General features: G+C 36.6%; 3 protein-coding genes and 1 long non-coding RNA gene across 4 annotated transcripts; 2 read left to right on the forward strand and 2 right to left on the reverse strand.

Annotated features, from left to right (window-relative positions):
* Nucleotides 1–3,414: 3,414 nt before the first annotated feature.
* Nucleotides 3,415–4,732, forward strand: LOC108836320 (GDSL esterase/lipase At4g10955). The gene is made up of 2 exons (XM_018609490.2): nucleotides 3,415–4,036; nucleotides 4,245–4,732. The coding sequence occupies exons 1-2, from the start codon at nucleotides 3,479–3,481 to the stop codon at nucleotides 4,611–4,613; spliced, it is 927 nt and encodes a 308-aa protein (XP_018464992.2). The 5' UTR covers nucleotides 3,415–3,478; the 3' UTR covers nucleotides 4,614–4,732.
* Nucleotides 4,733–5,084: 352 nt separating this feature from the next.
* On the forward strand, nucleotides 5,085–6,799 carry LOC108836321 (GDSL esterase/lipase At4g10955-like). The gene is made up of 3 exons (XM_018609491.2): nucleotides 5,085–5,232; nucleotides 5,431–6,073; nucleotides 6,370–6,799. Exons 1-3 carry the CDS (start codon nucleotides 5,132–5,134, stop codon nucleotides 6,724–6,726), a joined length of 1,101 nt encoding a protein of 366 aa, XP_018464993.1. The 5' UTR covers nucleotides 5,085–5,131; the 3' UTR covers nucleotides 6,727–6,799.
* Nucleotides 6,800–8,171: 1,372 nt separating this feature from the next.
* LOC130511622 (uncharacterized) lies at nucleotides 8,172–10,163 on the reverse strand. The gene is made up of 4 exons (XR_008945115.1): nucleotides 10,078–10,163; nucleotides 9,318–9,467; nucleotides 8,621–8,827; nucleotides 8,172–8,554 (listed from the first exon to the last, which is right to left on the reverse strand). It is a non-coding gene; the product is annotated as an uncharacterized LOC130511622 (long non-coding RNA).
* A 1,418-nt stretch (nucleotides 10,164–11,581) lies between these two features.
* Nucleotides 11,582–14,662, reverse strand: LOC130511621 (phosphatidylinositol 4-kinase gamma 3-like). The gene is made up of 3 exons (XM_057008860.1): nucleotides 14,475–14,662; nucleotides 12,222–13,840; nucleotides 11,582–12,139 (listed from the first exon to the last, which is right to left on the reverse strand). Exons 2-3 carry the CDS (start codon nucleotides 13,566–13,568, stop codon nucleotides 11,759–11,761), a joined length of 1,728 nt encoding a protein of 575 aa, XP_056864840.1. The 5' UTR covers nucleotides 13,569–13,840; nucleotides 14,475–14,662; the 3' UTR covers nucleotides 11,582–11,758.
* Nucleotides 14,663–16,094: the final 1,432 nt, after the last annotated feature.

Raw genomic sequence — 16,094 nt, forward strand, 5'->3', positions numbered from 1 at the left:
GGTAACCAGTTGGTTAACCATACGAAATTACACTTAATGGCATGACCGGACTAGGCATCCGGATCGATCCAAACTTGATGCAAATAATTGAAAGGCACAAAAGAGTTATCCCATAGAATCTCACGTTGTGAAACATGTACACAAGGGAAGCTCATGAGGCTTAACTGTCCCAAGTATCACGAAATGGCATAATGGTTTATAGCATGTTCATGAGGGGGAGAATACACACCCGTGTGGTACATGACCATACTATAAAAACATGAACATGATCCGTGGGACATGGTCTATGACCATGGTAAATTAATACAAAGACAAGCCACGTCCATCATGATAAACCATCCGGTCGAGACCGGGATGGATGGACAGGACGTGGACGCGGTCAACAAAGTTCATACGACCGTACCACGGACGATGAAACCGACCGGGTCGAGAACAGAACCATAGACAATCATTTGGCCGATTTCCTATAATACAAAGGCCACGACCTAATGCTTGGGAACACACTGATATACATGTGTAAAGACAATATGCATCAGGCCATATAAGTGAGTATAGATACTCCCATCTCAGATTGAATACGGGTCACGACCAGACATATGAAATCTTAAAGAGATTTAACCACCACATTCATATGTGCTTTCTAAGATAGAAACTGAGATAAGAATTGGGAATATATGTTGGATAGGAGTATGACTTTCTCCCACGAATTTATATGAAACCTTGAGCCAAATATGGGTGATAAGATTAAATGGCCAGGTTCACGGATTGCATGAGTAATCCGACTGTCCAACATCAAAAGTGAGAAAGCTATAAGCTGGATAAAGAGTAAGAGATTGGTATTAACCATCATTGTCTTGGCAAGATCCTCGGACTAGAAATATAATCTAAGACGTCCAAAGAATGTGATCAAATAATGCAAAAGCTAGCAGAACTAGATGCCAGACACATTGACCCGAAAGGAAAGAAAAGAATGACTAAATGTCATACCAGCTTATGCACCACGAAATTTGATGTCCTAAGAGACACAATCAAGTTGCTACAGAGTCTATACAAGATAGACCAAAGTGTTCCATAAGATAAAGGAACCTCGGATAGAAAGAAATGAAAAGGTGCACATAATGATATAAATCCGAGTTCAAAAGGGAACCAGTCCGGACATGGAGATAAGGCTGGCCAGCTAACCATCTAAGGTACCAGACCATGTAGTTTGGGACGCCAAACTGCAAGGAAATAAAGGTCCTAGATAATGAAATCTCAAATCGATTTGGACATGTCTGGAACACAATGGAACCATATATAAGAGTGTTAACACCACTGATGTATTTACATATAAGAGAACTCATAAAAGAAAGTAGCACTTGAGTATAAGATATAATGCGAGGATCATAAACCCACGAGAGTACTCACAAAGAATAAAATGGACGTGGGGTTTAAAGTAAAGAAAGATGGACGTATTGGCCATAAAACGCCATCAAGTGATAAAAACCAGTGAATGGGTCATGTGAGGAAAGTAAACCGTGAGATAAGGACATGGTCACGTGGTCTAAGACGTGCATGTGCCTATTTACAGCATTTGAACATAGCTGATTACACAAGGTTACTCACAGAGACCGAAAAACAGTTTATAAGGAGATATACTCCTATGTGGTGGATGCTACTACTCAGATTTGAAATTGACAAAAGTCTGGTCATAAGTAAGAGATAAAAACGTAGTAAGCAAGCATGTGGATCACTGGATCAAATATTATAAAGGTACCACAAAGATGAGAAAAGAAATTCTCAATGAACAGCATTGTTCCTAAGCTGTTCATGGACTGAATCATTAAGCAGCTGTATAAGTAAATGATCTGTCTAAGAACAATCCAATTCAGTCCATACATACTTATAAGAAGTACAAAATCCCTTGTGTTTGGAACCAGCCTAAAGAGAGGTTGATACAGTTTATTTCTAGATCTCAAAAGATCAGCTATCATGTAGCAGTCCATAGGCACGCCTAGCAAAGGTCCATACAAATTAAGGACATGGGACTGCATATACAGATATAGCCGTATGAGAGAAGTACCAATCACCATGTGATTGGTCGTGGTCTATGACCCAATGGTCTACGGCAAAGGCTTGATAGCAACACACCAACAACATCTTAGACATCCATCAAAGGTTGTGTGTGTGTATAAACAAGATTGATTCTTAAGACTATGTATATAAGGACTGCAATAACTCATAGCAGAGACCATAGTCGTGGGTATGTGTATGAGATCAGCACGCCCTAAGTAAGATATAAGATGGTCACAGCAAAAAGCGAAGAGAACCATTATAGTTCACGCCAAAGACCATACCAAATCAAAGACTATGTCCGGCTTCTTTCCAGCCGAATCATCCATGAGAGATGACTAATTTTGTTAACCCAAAACGTGGTTTGACTTTTGAGGTATCAACTATCAGTATGGATAGTACATATGGCAAGAAAGATTGATTGCCAAGAATAAGGTCCGATGAGTGTACTTGGTTATAGAACCAAAGTCTAATGAGTATGTAAAATTCATTGTAGTAATGATCACTGATCAAGTCATGATCTAAGACACTCATGAGAAAATTATGGATGTGTATAGACAAGGTCTATGACACAATATGGATCGACCAGTTCAGTACATTTTCGATAGTACTTAAGAGAAATATCTCACTGTCCATAAACGACCAGGTCATACTATAGGACGATCCATAAACACTTATGGATGAGATCCGACCAAGTAAAGTGGTTAGTAGTCTAAGAGACATACGTTTTTGGTCAAGGACCATAATGGTCGACCATATTATAAGTTGGACGACATAAGGCACAGTACGTCCAAGTGTTCTTCTGCGAAATTCTAAGAGAAAGAAACACAGACACTCCAAGCTCACTGAATCAATATTTACAAGTCCTTACACGGACATCTTCAGTGATGCATTCATCAGGGGGAGTAGTGTGTGTTGTACTCTTTTTCCTTCACCAAGGTTTTGTCCCATTGGGTTTTCCTGGTAAGGTTTTAATGAGGCAACATGAAGCACACTATGAACTCTGAAACGGTTATGGCGTCCAAGGGGGAGTGTTATAAACCATTGGATGGACGGACATAACCGAACCGTACCGGACAGTACCGGGCGGACGTACCGGACATACAATACCGAACCGGACCAGACGCATGAGGAAGAAAGAAAGACTTAGACTTTACCATATTTATGTTTTGTATTAGGATAATACTATTTCCAATAGGAAATAGGATCTTTCCATTTATCTATTCCTTGTAACATGTATATATATAGATGCCTATTGGCACATCAATAATAAGAAGAAATACAAGTTTTACAACAGTAACATTGATATATATCTTGTCAGGATCTAAATATAATTATAACAATTGCTTTATTTTTAATTTTTAATAGGAACAACTCGTACCATATAACCACAGTGTTATCATGTTTGGTAAATGGAGTCTCCACAATGCAACGGGATAAGGCAAAGAAACGGAAGCCACGACTAGCCAACCCCTGGTGGGAATCCTTCGGTTTCTCTTTACTAGAAACCTTGACCAACAGAGACGACGGCTCCATATACGGAGCCGTTTACGAGTTCAACCGTTACCAGAAGACCCCTCATCTGGGAAAACCTCCGCGTTACGTGATTGCGTTTCGCGGCACGATGCTATGTTCAGAAACTATGAAGTCAGATATGAAGCAAAACCTTCGATGTCTTCTCAACACGCTTAATCAGGGAAGAAGGTTTGATAATGCCATAAAAGCAATAAAAAATGTGCTGGGCTATCACAACGTCGAGACAGAATCTGTCTGGCTCGCTGGACACTCTCTGGGAGCAGGTATAGCCTTGTTGGCCGGGAAGGCCATGGCGAGATCTGGATACCTCCTCCAGACTTATGCATTTAACCCGCCCAACTTGGGTCTTCTTTTAGAGTACCTATTTGATAACGAGATTTTTAAAGGCGGGGTTCGGATCTTCGGGAGTTTCGCCAAAACCGCCGTAGCCTCGCTCTGTGATCTCAAGGTAAATAAAATAACCTTAGTACCGTACGTAAGAAGTTAAAAAATTTGCTATACTAGAGTACTAAAGATCACTAGTTCATTTTGTTTGAAAATGCTGTTTATTTTGTTAGCCAGTGAAGTTACAACTTTGTTTTCCTTTTAAACATCAGTACCATAAACTTCAACAACCAAACATGATCTAATCTTCTAACGTCTTTTAACTATTACAGATTCAAGAAGACGATCTAAGAACAAGCTCATGGACACCTCACTTATATGTGAACAAATCAGATCCATTATGTACAGAATTTATTGGTGATTTCAAACATAAAAACTACATGCCTACGATCGGAGCAAGCAAAGTTGAGAGTGACGGTGCTAGAATCTCATTTAGGAGTCTAACTTTCAGAAGACGAACACCGTCATCACCGTCAGATTTTCCAGGGGAACCTATTCAACTTCTTTCATCAGCCGACATGACGGTAAACATGAACGTAATGGATGGTTTTAGGGCAGCTCATGGGCTTAAGCAATGGTGGGAGCAAGACCCAGCCCTTCGGAAAAATTGGAAAACTCACAGGATTAGGCCATCTATCTAGTACCATATATTGGTTTTTGTCAAATGCATTTTCTATCTGCTTCACATGATCCTCGCGTTTGGGAGCTTTTATCCACCCCTACTTTTTCTTTTACCTGGCTGGCTTCTTTTCTTGTTCTGGTGTTTCTACGTATATATATATATATATGTTCATCAAATCAGTGGCTTCAATATATAAACTATTTTTTCAAATTGTATTCTTATTGAAAATTGTTAATAAAGTAATTGTTGATTGACTTTTGCGTATGTTCAATATGAAAGATTGTCTTGAGATTCATATAATCTCTTTCCATATATTATTAGTTTATTTGATCAGATTCGTTGATCAATATTCGATTTGATTTTGACAGATCTCTTGAGAATTAATACAAAAAGGTATATATCTTTCCTTAACTCTTTCTAATTTTCCTTTTTTTCTGGTACATTATCCATTTATTCTGTCTTCTCCATTATTTTTGATGAAAGAATGGTGACGATAAAATCAAGAACAATTGATGTTTCTATCAGGTAGAGAAACATATGGAAGAAGAAGCTGGTGATATGGTGAAAGAGGGGCTAATGGCCTCTCAAAGAGAAATCTTCAGTATTTCTGGTCCGGTTCATCTAACTTCCATTGATTGGTATCTTCTATCTCTCTCATTTTCAACCACATATCAATCTTCCAAAATCCTTTTCACAACAAACTCATCACTAATCACATATTTCTGCTAATTCAACGGCTTTAGCCACATAGTCAACTTTCATATTCTTAAATCCTTAATCCTTCACAAATCTGTATATTATTACATTTAATAAACCAAAGTCAATGTCTTTGGTAGGAATAATTCGTACCATAGAACCTCGGTGGCATCATGTTTGGTACAAGCAGTGTACACCCTGGAACGAGACAGACAACAAAACCGGATTGGTTTCAAGTCACAAGCTAATCATTGGTGGGAGTTTTTCAACTTCACTTTAGCCGAAACCCTAATCGACCAATCAGACGGATCCATATATGGAGCCGTGTTCGAGTACAAACTCTTCTCTTACAATTATTATATTCATCCTCATTCGAAAACACCTCCTCGTCACGTGATCGCGTTCCGTGGTACGATCATGAAGCGGCACTCTCGGTCAAGTGACCTTAAGCTGGACCTACGCTGCATTCGCGACAGCCTCCAGGACAGCACAAGATTCATGCATGCGATAGAGGTGGTACAAACCGCGGTCGCTAAAACCGGTAATGCAGCCGTGTGGCTCGCCGGGCACTCTCTTGGAGCCGCCATGGCTTTGCTTGCCGGGAAGATTATGACGAGGTCTGGTTTTCCTCTAGAGTGTTACCTTTTTAATCCTCCTTTCTCCTCCATCCCGATAGAGAAGCTAGTGAAGAGTGAGAAGCTTAAACATGGAGTTAGATTCGCCGGGAGTTTAGTCAAAGCCGGAGTAGCTATGGCCGTCAAAGGTCGCCACAATCACAATAAGGTATTCTTTTCAAATTAAATGTCTTTAACCAAAAAAATGTAGTAAAAATATATTTAAATTTAGTTTTAATATTTTAACGTGATTTAATAAAAAACTAACAACATGAACCCTAATATGCGGCTCATTGCTTTGTTAGTGCGGTGTGTCATAATCGAAAGACAAACCATTATAATGCATGCATGTTATTGGCATTTCTTACTGGTTTGTCTTAGTGTTACAATACATGCACTGACATTAGATAAGAAACACCGAGGTTATTGGTTCGAATCTTACTAGCTCTAAATATATATGTGCAGGGCCAAGAAGACGACACGTTTATGAAACTGGCATCATGGATACCTTATTTATATGTGAATCCTTCAGATCCAATCTGCTCAGAGTACATTGGTTATTTCAAGCACAGAAACAAAATGTTTGAGATTGGAGCTGGAAAAATAGAGAGGGTCGCAACGAGGAACTCGCTTAGGAATCTCTTGTCCGGAGGAGGAAGCAAGTGTTCGGATGCTTCATCGGAACCTCTTCATCTTTTACCATCGGCTTATATGACGATAAACGCTAGCAAATCACCGGATTTTAAGAGAGCTCATGGGATCCATCAATGGTGGGATCCTATGTTCCATGGTGAATATGTTTTGTACCAGTTTAGTCAATGACCTCCACTTTTGTAGCTTCAAATGCTTTAAGCCTTTTGCTTTTTTTTTTGTCTTCAAATTTTGTTTTTATTGTTACTAGATTTCTTCGCCGCGCTACGCGCGGCTTATGCTTTTTAAATTATTCTTTATTAGTTTATATATACCGTTAGATCTAGTATATATATTTGGTGAAGTAGAAATAAAATAATTATAATCAAAATTTAAAATACTTTTATTATGTGTGAAAAATCCAAATATAATTAATACTTGAGAAATTTATAATCACTATACGTTAGAAAAAACTTCATCATGCAGTTCCGAATTGAGCTAAAATAAAATATAACAAATTTTGATAAGATTAATTTTTTTGAAAAAACTTATGTAAATATATGTTCATAATATAAATATAAATTAAAATTAATGTATAAAAATATTATATAAATATAATCATTATATTTTATATTTTGTTTTCTATTCACAGTAAAGTATATATTTAATTTTTCTTAATATTTTTATTTTACACTTAAAATGCATTTGCATTTATTGTATACCTCATATAATCGAATAGGAACGATATAGAACTTGTATCTATAAAATTTAATTAATACACATACCGTGAAATCATATGTTCTTCATATTTTAACATAAAACACACATCAATTTTTATAAATCTAAAAAGGACATATTTTAAAATTAAATAAATATGAAAAACCTAACATTATTAAGTTATAGAAATTTTACTGTTTTGGAAATGGAAGGAATATAAATTAAACCTCAAGTTTTAAAATAAATTAACTTTTTTGTTTATATTATATCTTTTTGTCATCATTATATCATTATATCTTTTTTTGTTTATATTATATCATTTATTTTTTTTGATATAATATTTGGAAAATTTAGAGTGAAATATTTTGAAAGATATTTTTTTTGTTTGGAATATCAATAATTTATATGTAAACATAGTTACAGTTTCTATTAATATTATAATAATCATGTTTAATCTTTTTTAAGAGTTCACATACTATATATTTATTAAGTTTTTATTTTTTAATTGTTTTATGTATATAGTATATTTTTTATACATCATCTGATTTAATTTTAAGTTACTATTTAAAGAATGGATTAATAACCTTATTTCGTATACATATAGATATTTTCATAAATGTGTAAGTATTTTGAGTATTGAAATCTGCAAATTTTATGACCAATAAATATGTTTCAATAATCTTTAGATTTTGAAGCTATAATTTTTTTTCAATAGATGCCAAAAAAAAATTTATTTTCAATAAACTTAATAAAGACAATACTTGAACAACAAACAATACATATCACCATTTCCAGAAAACATTGGAACCACACTTGTACGTTGGAACCACACTTGAAACGTTGGAATCTCATATACCAATTGTCAAAGATTAGATATGCAACTATAACACACCTTTGGTTATAAAAACACACACACACACACACACACACACACACACACACACACACCTTTGGTCATTTTTTGAAAGTTTTCCATTGATTTTACTATTGTTTTCCTCCAAAGCGAGAAGCTTCTTCAAATAAGCTGTCCAAGTTATTAATGTTACAATGGCTATAGGACGCGATGGCCGTTTCTGTGAATTTGCCTATGTTGAGTTTGCTTCGATTGAAGAGTACCGCCAACAGAGTAACAGAGTACCAGACTCATCAAACCAAGCTTGATCGGGGCTCCAGACAGACTGGTGTGGCTTAAGATTCCATCAGGAGATTATAGCACTAAATCTGGGTATCTTTCTGCGCTGGAATGCAAAGATCAAGAGTCCCTAACTTCTCAGAATCATCAAACCAACTGGTATAAGGACGTCTGGAACATCAAAGCAGCACCAAAAGTTAAATTGTTTGTCTTGGAAGCACTTCACAACGCTTTTACCTGTAGGGTGAAAGTCTCCAGCGTCGCCATATTGTCATCGATCCTTGTGTCCTGCTGATGATCAGCCTTCTTTCCTCTTTATCAGTTTCGCTATGTTGGCTCCATGAGACCAAGCGATCTTGGTTCATGTCTTGTTCAAGGCACTGTGAAACATGATGCTCTACATAACTAAATATAACTCAATTTATCTTCTCCTTCCTGAACACCCTGCATAACCCAATACCGACAGCCATCAGAAACAAACAATAATAATAGACAGAACAATTTTCTATATACAATGCAATCAAAAATCAAATCATGTAATCGATACAAATCAAAAATAAATACTCCCACCTTTCCGGTGGATTTTATTTTATGTATTGAAAATTGATTAAAGCAACAAAATAGGAACAAATACGGAACTACTAATAAGATTTTAGTTGACATCTTTTAAAACAATTTGCATAACTGTCTGAATATAGTAAACTAATCATCACAAACTCTATAAAACTTCCATTACAAACGCTTGACATTTTCATTTTAACAATGTGACACTATTGATTCATACATATGGTCTTTAACATACCTTCTGAACATTATTTCTAAAAACATATATAGAGTTAAAATATTTATGTTAAAATATGTTTTTAGATCAATCTCATCTCTCTCAAGCAGTAACACTTTTTGTAAAAACAAAAGAGAGGAGACATGAACATACCTTAATCCATATCTGAAACCACTGCTCCAATCATGCTTGTAAGATTTAAGCCTCCCAATGACATCATATCTTATGCCCTGAAAAAAGACAAAGCTCTTTGCCTCGGCCATTAAGATTAAGTGAGTTCAATCTGAAAGCTTCATAGTAGTCCTACAGGTTTAAAAAGAAAGATTAAGACAAAGCACTATAAACAAAGATTAGAATACTAAATCTAACTAATTCAGATTTAATACTTTTCTAGTATCTGAAGCTGGTTTGTGCTCTGAAACTAAACTAAACAAAGTTGGAATCAACTATTTTAATCACTTTATGAAGTGAATATTCAGTTTACTAAGAAACTTAGATCCAACTATGATCATCTATGTAAGTACCTAAAAGAGAACCCAAAGGAATGTTCTCAAAGCGTTGATTGCTTTTGAATATTTAAAAGACCTTCATTAAATTTTATTTGGCAAAAAGGAGAGAGCTTTACAACATACTTTTGCTGGAAAACTCAAAAAAAAACATTAAAAATTGGTTGGGACCAAAAAATAAAATAAAAAAAACTAAACAAAGTAGTAAAGACATGGGCTCACAGCTTGGATTTACGAATGACTCTTGAAAATACATCCCAAAAACACAAAACAGGTCAATTTGTTCAAAAGAAGACAGTGAGGTTGAAAGAAGAAGCATGCAGCTTCCAGTTCTCTGCTCTTGGCATCTTCAAGAGAGTTCATGAGAAGCGTTTTATTTAATGGAAGGGACTAACTTAGAGTTTTACCTGCGGTGGAAGTTGAGCACATAATAATCCAGTTCTGACACCATCAATGATTCTATCTTCTTGAGGACAAACCCTGTCTGTTTCTCTGAACCATGTGGAAAGCTCAACGTTAGGGTGCTGAACATGAAACCAAATTAAAAAATATATCAAACATATCTGACCGAGAAACCCTTACCACTGCAGGTAACTGGAGTTCGTGGAGCTAAAGAGTAGACCGATCCCGCTTTCAGGTTAGGCTGGTGCGTCGCAAGACGGTTGACATTCACAGTCGTCGGCATCATGGTCGACTGAATATAAAAAAAAAACAGCATCAAACATGATTAAATAGTATTACATTTAACAGAATCAAAATTCAAGGCAACAGAGAATTAACAGAGACGATGAATACACATGAACTTCAAATCTTTTTAAACAATAAACAAATCATAAAATAATAAGAGTTACATAACCTGAGAGTCGATTAAAAGCATGTCGATGCCCATGAGCTCTCCACCAGGTCGGACGTTTCAGGCCTCCCAAAAGCGGAGTAAGCGAACTTCAACGGTGGAAAAGGAGTGGCCAGCCTGCAGAGCGGAGAGGACCGATACGTTAGCCATTTTACTGAGTAGTCTAGAACGTATGTGATGATGTGTATGAAAGAGGATAGCTTACATATTTATAGTCCAACTCCACCGTCTCTACACCATCTCTGAAACCTTAAAGGTCGCATGGAATCTAGATCGTGCCTTCTCGATTAATTGAGGACTTTAAGGTGATGAATCGGTTACAGAATTCGCCAGGGGAAGAAGATGGAAGGTCAGCCGCGCAGACAAAGTCGCCATAAGATCTGGAGTCGCGAAATCTAACTCACTTCAGGCTTAATCTATTACGCAGCGTTTCATCACTTGATACGTGACCTGATAAATCTAATATGGGCCAAACGAAATAAAGCCCAACTGATTTGAGTGACCCATCTGACGTGGCGCAAAGGTCTTTTCCTATTGATCTATTTAATTTGTCGACGTGGACACTTCCATAGAGCTTCGTATTGCCCTTTTAGTAGTGTAATAGATAATCTATAAAAGATCAAGTTGGTGCAGGCAGTGGCGGACCCAGGAATAAATGAGACTGGTGTCAAAAACAATTAAAAAGTCACAGGTGAGGGTCGAACCCGTGTTTATGTGGTGTCATACTCCTTACTTTACCAACTCCGCTGTTTAATCTTTACTGTCGTTTCATACAAAACAAACCTTTATCATGGTGTTTGTGGTGTCAGGTGACCCCACACCTCTTCAAGTGGGTCCGCCCCTGGGTGCAGGAGGATCCGAAGGAGAAGAGAAGTAGAGTCCAGTGAAATATCAAACAACATAACATCATGAGTTTTTATATATGTTCATCTTATGATTTTTTTTGTCAACTATGTTCATCTTATGATAGCATATTTGTTTAGCAACACATAAATTAACGCTTTCAACGAAAGCAAACTGTGACAAATTTTAACATACGAACGTTATTGAACCCAAGAAACAGAAGCATGACGACCGATTTTATACACAATCATCATAACAAACCACTGTTTCAAAAAACCAAGGTTGAGTTCAAGACAGTGACACTTATTTATTTTATTACGGACACTGGAAAGACGTCTCTGTTTAGCAGTCATAAAGACATCCTGAGGATGTTAAAAAAGATAATTTTCAATTCAATTCCGAGAATACTGGTCGAGGTAGCAATCCATAATAGCAGAGACGGTGCCGATAAACTCCTCTTCAGTTGTCTCTGGGAGCACTATAGCTTCAGCATCATTGATTATTTGTTCAATCACAGATTCTTTCTCGAGTGTTACTCTGCACATTATGCTTCCGATGGCAAAAGGTGTGAGACCCTTTGCAGCACCTTTCTTGAGAAGCATGGTCGAGATGCGGAAGACACGGGCGCACGAAGGCGGAATCTCCCAACCGTGGAGTCTCAGAAGCTCGATGTCTTCCTCAGGGTCCAAGGATTCGATGTATTCCAATGTCTCTGAAGAGTATGGCTCTTTTGCTTGAGGCCAGTATAGCCACTCGAATGTGCAGTCTTCAAACTGGACAAATAGTAAAAAGTGGTTTAGTCTCAAAATATAGTGTAGCTAATTCCAATATTGTTTGGTTATTACAGTCATGTACCTTATTTGGAAAGCAGTAGCCGTGATCTATTGGAGTTAGCACGATCTGACCATCATTTCCCTCTCGGCTAACCAAAATGTTGCCACTATGACGATCTGCATTAGCCAGCCTAATGTCTAGAACCGATATCTTGTGAACCTGTTCAACTGGGAAGACTCCATATCCCATATCTTCACAAGTTCCAACATTACTCACAAACATCTGCAATGAACCAATCTTTGTGTTCTCTGGAGAGAAACTGTAACCGTTGGGATGGTTGAAGTCTTTGTGCAAACATTTGACCATTGTTGTTGGCGGAACTCCAGCGAAACCGGGTTGGTCACGAGGAGAAGTTCGTGTTCCAGTCACGGGATAGTCCAAAATGTAAGCAGCTACTTCTCTAAAGGCTCCTTCACCAACCTGTGTGCCTTTCTTTAGTCCCTCCCCGTCAACTGAAACACGCTGCCCGTGCGGATTGTTCACGGCCAATGGCTCCTCGTCAATGGGTTTAAAGACGGATACATATTTGTTTCCGGATGGATCTTGCATGAAGTAAGCTCCCCCTGATCCATCAGATGTTTTGATCGGGCCGTTTCCCTTCTCCAATCCTTCTATAGTGGAGCTAATAAGCTCGTTGACCAGTGAAGGGAGTTCAATTTCACGGTTAAGAACAACAGGCTCCAGGAAGAAATCCTTTGGCGTTTCTTGTGGTGATATGAGTCTTCTTCTACCATCCACTGAGTTGTCGTTCTGAGTTACATTTTCGATAGAAACCTCAAAATCCTTTCCCACTGGTTTTGCTCTGACTTTAGCGGATTTCCTAATCAGCAAATGAATCACACTCTCCCCGTCTTTACAGAGATCAGTTATAAGTCTCTGGTCATCTAGCTCTTCACCATCTAACGTGAGTTCATGATCCCACGTATTCCCCACAAGCTCGCTCTCCCTCAAAGCTATTTTCTGCTTCACGTAGCCAACGTTTCTGCTCCTCTCAACAAAGAGCTCAAACTCCTTCCCTCCAAAAGTCTTGACGGAAATGGCTTGGAGATCAGAGAGCCTAATAACCAAATGCAACAGTCTCTCATCAGCAGGACCACAATCTCGGACTTGGGAATCATTTCGAGCTGGCTCTCTACCGTCATAGTCCAGCTTCTGCTTCTTCACAAAAAATCCCTTGATACTCTGAATCCTCAGTTTCACGGATGCTATCAAATCCGACTCCATGACCCGCAAGGGGCTCAGAGATCCGGAAATAGACAGGAATATCAGGATTGGGTCGTCTAAGTCCAAACCAAACCGTCCAATAAAACCTGGAAAGTTGACAACTTCTTCCAGGGCTGGACTAAGAGCTACACTAGCAATTGACATACCAACTGTACAAACTTTCTAATACTAAAAATCCTCAAGAGCTGGATTCCGAGGAATGAACAAATCCCCAAGAGCTCAACAGGGATTAAAGAAAAAAGGCTGAAATACCAGAAGAAACTCAACCTTCCGTGTAGTTTTTAAACAGACCCAAGTTCCTGCACGGATTCAGGAACTCAGAAACGAAGTGCCTTGTAAATCACATCTTGCCAACCGAATTCATATTGAAGCTAAACGAATCCCAAAACCACCTACGCCTTCATTCAGCAAAGAACCTGAACAACCAATGATCACAGGAATCAGCCAAAGATATTACTCAACGAAACATCAATCACTAATCAACCCCATCTTATAAAAAATATAAAAACATTCAGATCAAACACAAAGATTTTAGAGAAAAAAAAAAAGGATGTTCACACTAACCTCTCCTCTTGTATGGAGGATGAACAAGACTTCTAATTATATCTTTAGCCAAACTATATACAGCCTTTTAAGAACTTAAGGCCTCATCTTATATAACTAGTAAACCTCAATAACCTAAAATTAGCTCAAAAGAAGCCTAACCAAACTATTCAAGTCAACAACGCCTTTATCAAAAGCCAAACTAACCCCAGGCTGGCCTAAAAGTTTTGATCTTACCAACAAAGTTTAATTATAGATTAAAAATCCATCACTCAACAAAACAGCACTATCCATTGTTTATTCGCTAAAAAAAAGTCTCCCATCATCTTAAAAAAAAAAAAAAAAAGTCTCCGATCATCTAACTAGCATTCACACTATGGAACTGCTACAGTAAACGAAAATTAGATTAACCTTTCTCGATCATCGAATAGATACAACCTAATCATTCATGATCTGAAGAGATAACAACAAACTAATCGATCGGAATTTTAAAAAAATGATTCATACCTCGGAATCAAAATCCGTGAACCGATGGATCAATCGAAACTGTTTCGTTTAAGATCTAATCGTCGTCAATTATCCGAGAATCTGGAAACTCTTTTTGCAAAATTTTCCCGAGAATTTGAGCGCGTGAGTGCGTACCCAGAAAGAGAGGCACAAACAGTAATCAACTACTAACGAGTCTTCTTTGAACAGCGGCGAATTTTCTGGGGATCTATTTATATCTTTGACCTCGCTGACTTTTGACGGAAGTTTTGTGCCATCTCTAACGCCGTTAACACGGATACTGATTTCGTAACGGACGCGATTTTTTACCGTCTAAGAAGTTTAAAAAGACCCATTGGGTCTTCGATCCTGGGCCCTTATGTAGTTTATTTTTTTTTTTTTTTTAGGTTAGGTTTGGCCTGTTTATATATTCCTGAAAACCGAATATAACCGGGGTGCTTCATATGAACTAAACCAGTTTATTACAAAGATCTAACCCATTTTTTACCATAAGCACCAATCATTTAAAAAAAAAAAAAGTTAACAACCAGAATGTTTGAAGGACAAAGGCAGATAAACGATTCTTATTAGACATTTCTTCTAAGGAATATAAATTGTATAAATTAACTGGATCATTGTTATTAGTTTAATATTTTTTGTCGATGTGCAAACCTTTTTTTAATTTCTCTAATAGCATAAATCACTGTTAACCACATATTGATGGTAAAATGAAAAGTTATAAAAAAATTGAATAGGCACGAGAAAGATTATATATATATATATATATATATAGAGTTATTCTTGGGTTCACCCTAGGGTGAACCTTTAGATTCACCGACCAATAGAATTCAAGTATTTTACATTTAATATCTTTTCAAAAAGTAAATAAAATATTGTTAAATTATATTATGTTTTCAAATAAATAGCTAAAAATAAATAAAAATAGTTGTAGTTGCAAATTTTCTTTTAATAAAAACTCTAAACCCAAAATACTAAACCTAAAACCCTAAATACTAAACCCTAAACCCTTAGGAAACCCTAAACCCTTGGGTAAATACTAAACCGTTAGATGAATCATAGTTTTAAAAATTAAAAAAACTTTTTAATCAATTATTACTGTTTTTTTGTTTATTTTTAGTTATTTATTTAAAAACATAATATAATTTAACAAGATTTTGTTTCTTTTTTTAAAAAAATATTAAATAAGAAATACTTGAATCCTATTGGTTGGTGAACCTAAAGGTTCACCCTAAGGGTGAACCCAAGAATAAGTCATATATATATATATATATAATATATATTTAAGTGAAAAAGAGAGTAACAATATCACCTTCATAAAAAGGTTTGTTTATAGTCAAAGTTTCAAAATAAAATAAAGGTTTGTTTATGAATTCTCATATCTTCTGTTATATATTGTGTTTCATCTTTCTCGGTATATATATTGTTCATCAAGAAATATCAACAACTCATACCATTTTCTCTATTCAACAATCGCATTTACAATTCTAATTATAGATTTGAAATACATCGGTAATTTTTAAGAATGTAGCTGAGAGAACTAAAATAAAGTTCTTTTGTTAAGATCAAAGTTGTAAATCCTCATATTCAAATTCTATTGAGGACTAAACAATTAAGTGATCA

The sequence above is a fragment of the Raphanus sativus genome, chromosome 4, assembly GCF_000801105.2.
Source record: "Raphanus sativus cultivar WK10039 chromosome 4, ASM80110v3, whole genome shotgun sequence".
NCBI classification, from domain to species: Eukaryota; Viridiplantae; Streptophyta; class Magnoliopsida; order Brassicales; family Brassicaceae; genus Raphanus; species Raphanus sativus.

Excerpts from the sequence above, each read along its gene's own strand:
- LOC108836321 (XM_018609491.2), top strand. The coding sequence starts at position 5,132 with ATGGAAGAAGAAGCTGGTGATATGGTGAAAGAGGGGCTAATGGCCTCT. Across the intron at positions 5,233-5,430 it reads CATCTAACTTCCATTGATTG|GAATAATTCGTACCATAGAA; the intron begins GTATCTTCTATC and ends TGTCTTTGGTAG. Across the intron at positions 6,074-6,369 it reads GTCGCCACAATCACAATAAG|GGCCAAGAAGACGACACGTT; the intron begins GTATTCTTTTCA and ends ATATATGTGCAG.
- LOC108836320 (XM_018609490.2), top strand. The coding sequence starts at position 3,479 with ATGCAACGGGATAAGGCAAAGAAACGGAAGCCACGACTAGCCAACCCC. Across the intron at positions 4,037-4,244 it reads CCTCGCTCTGTGATCTCAAG|ATTCAAGAAGACGATCTAAG; the intron begins GTAAATAAAATA and ends TAACTATTACAG.
- LOC130511621 (XM_057008860.1), bottom strand. The coding sequence starts at position 13,568 with ATGTCAATTGCTAGTGTAGCTCTTAGTCCAGCCCTGGAAGAAGTTGTC. Across the intron at positions 12,140-12,221 it reads GCTACTGCTTTCCAAATAAG|TTTGAAGACTGCACATTCGA; the intron begins GTACATGACTGT and ends CTATTTGTCCAG.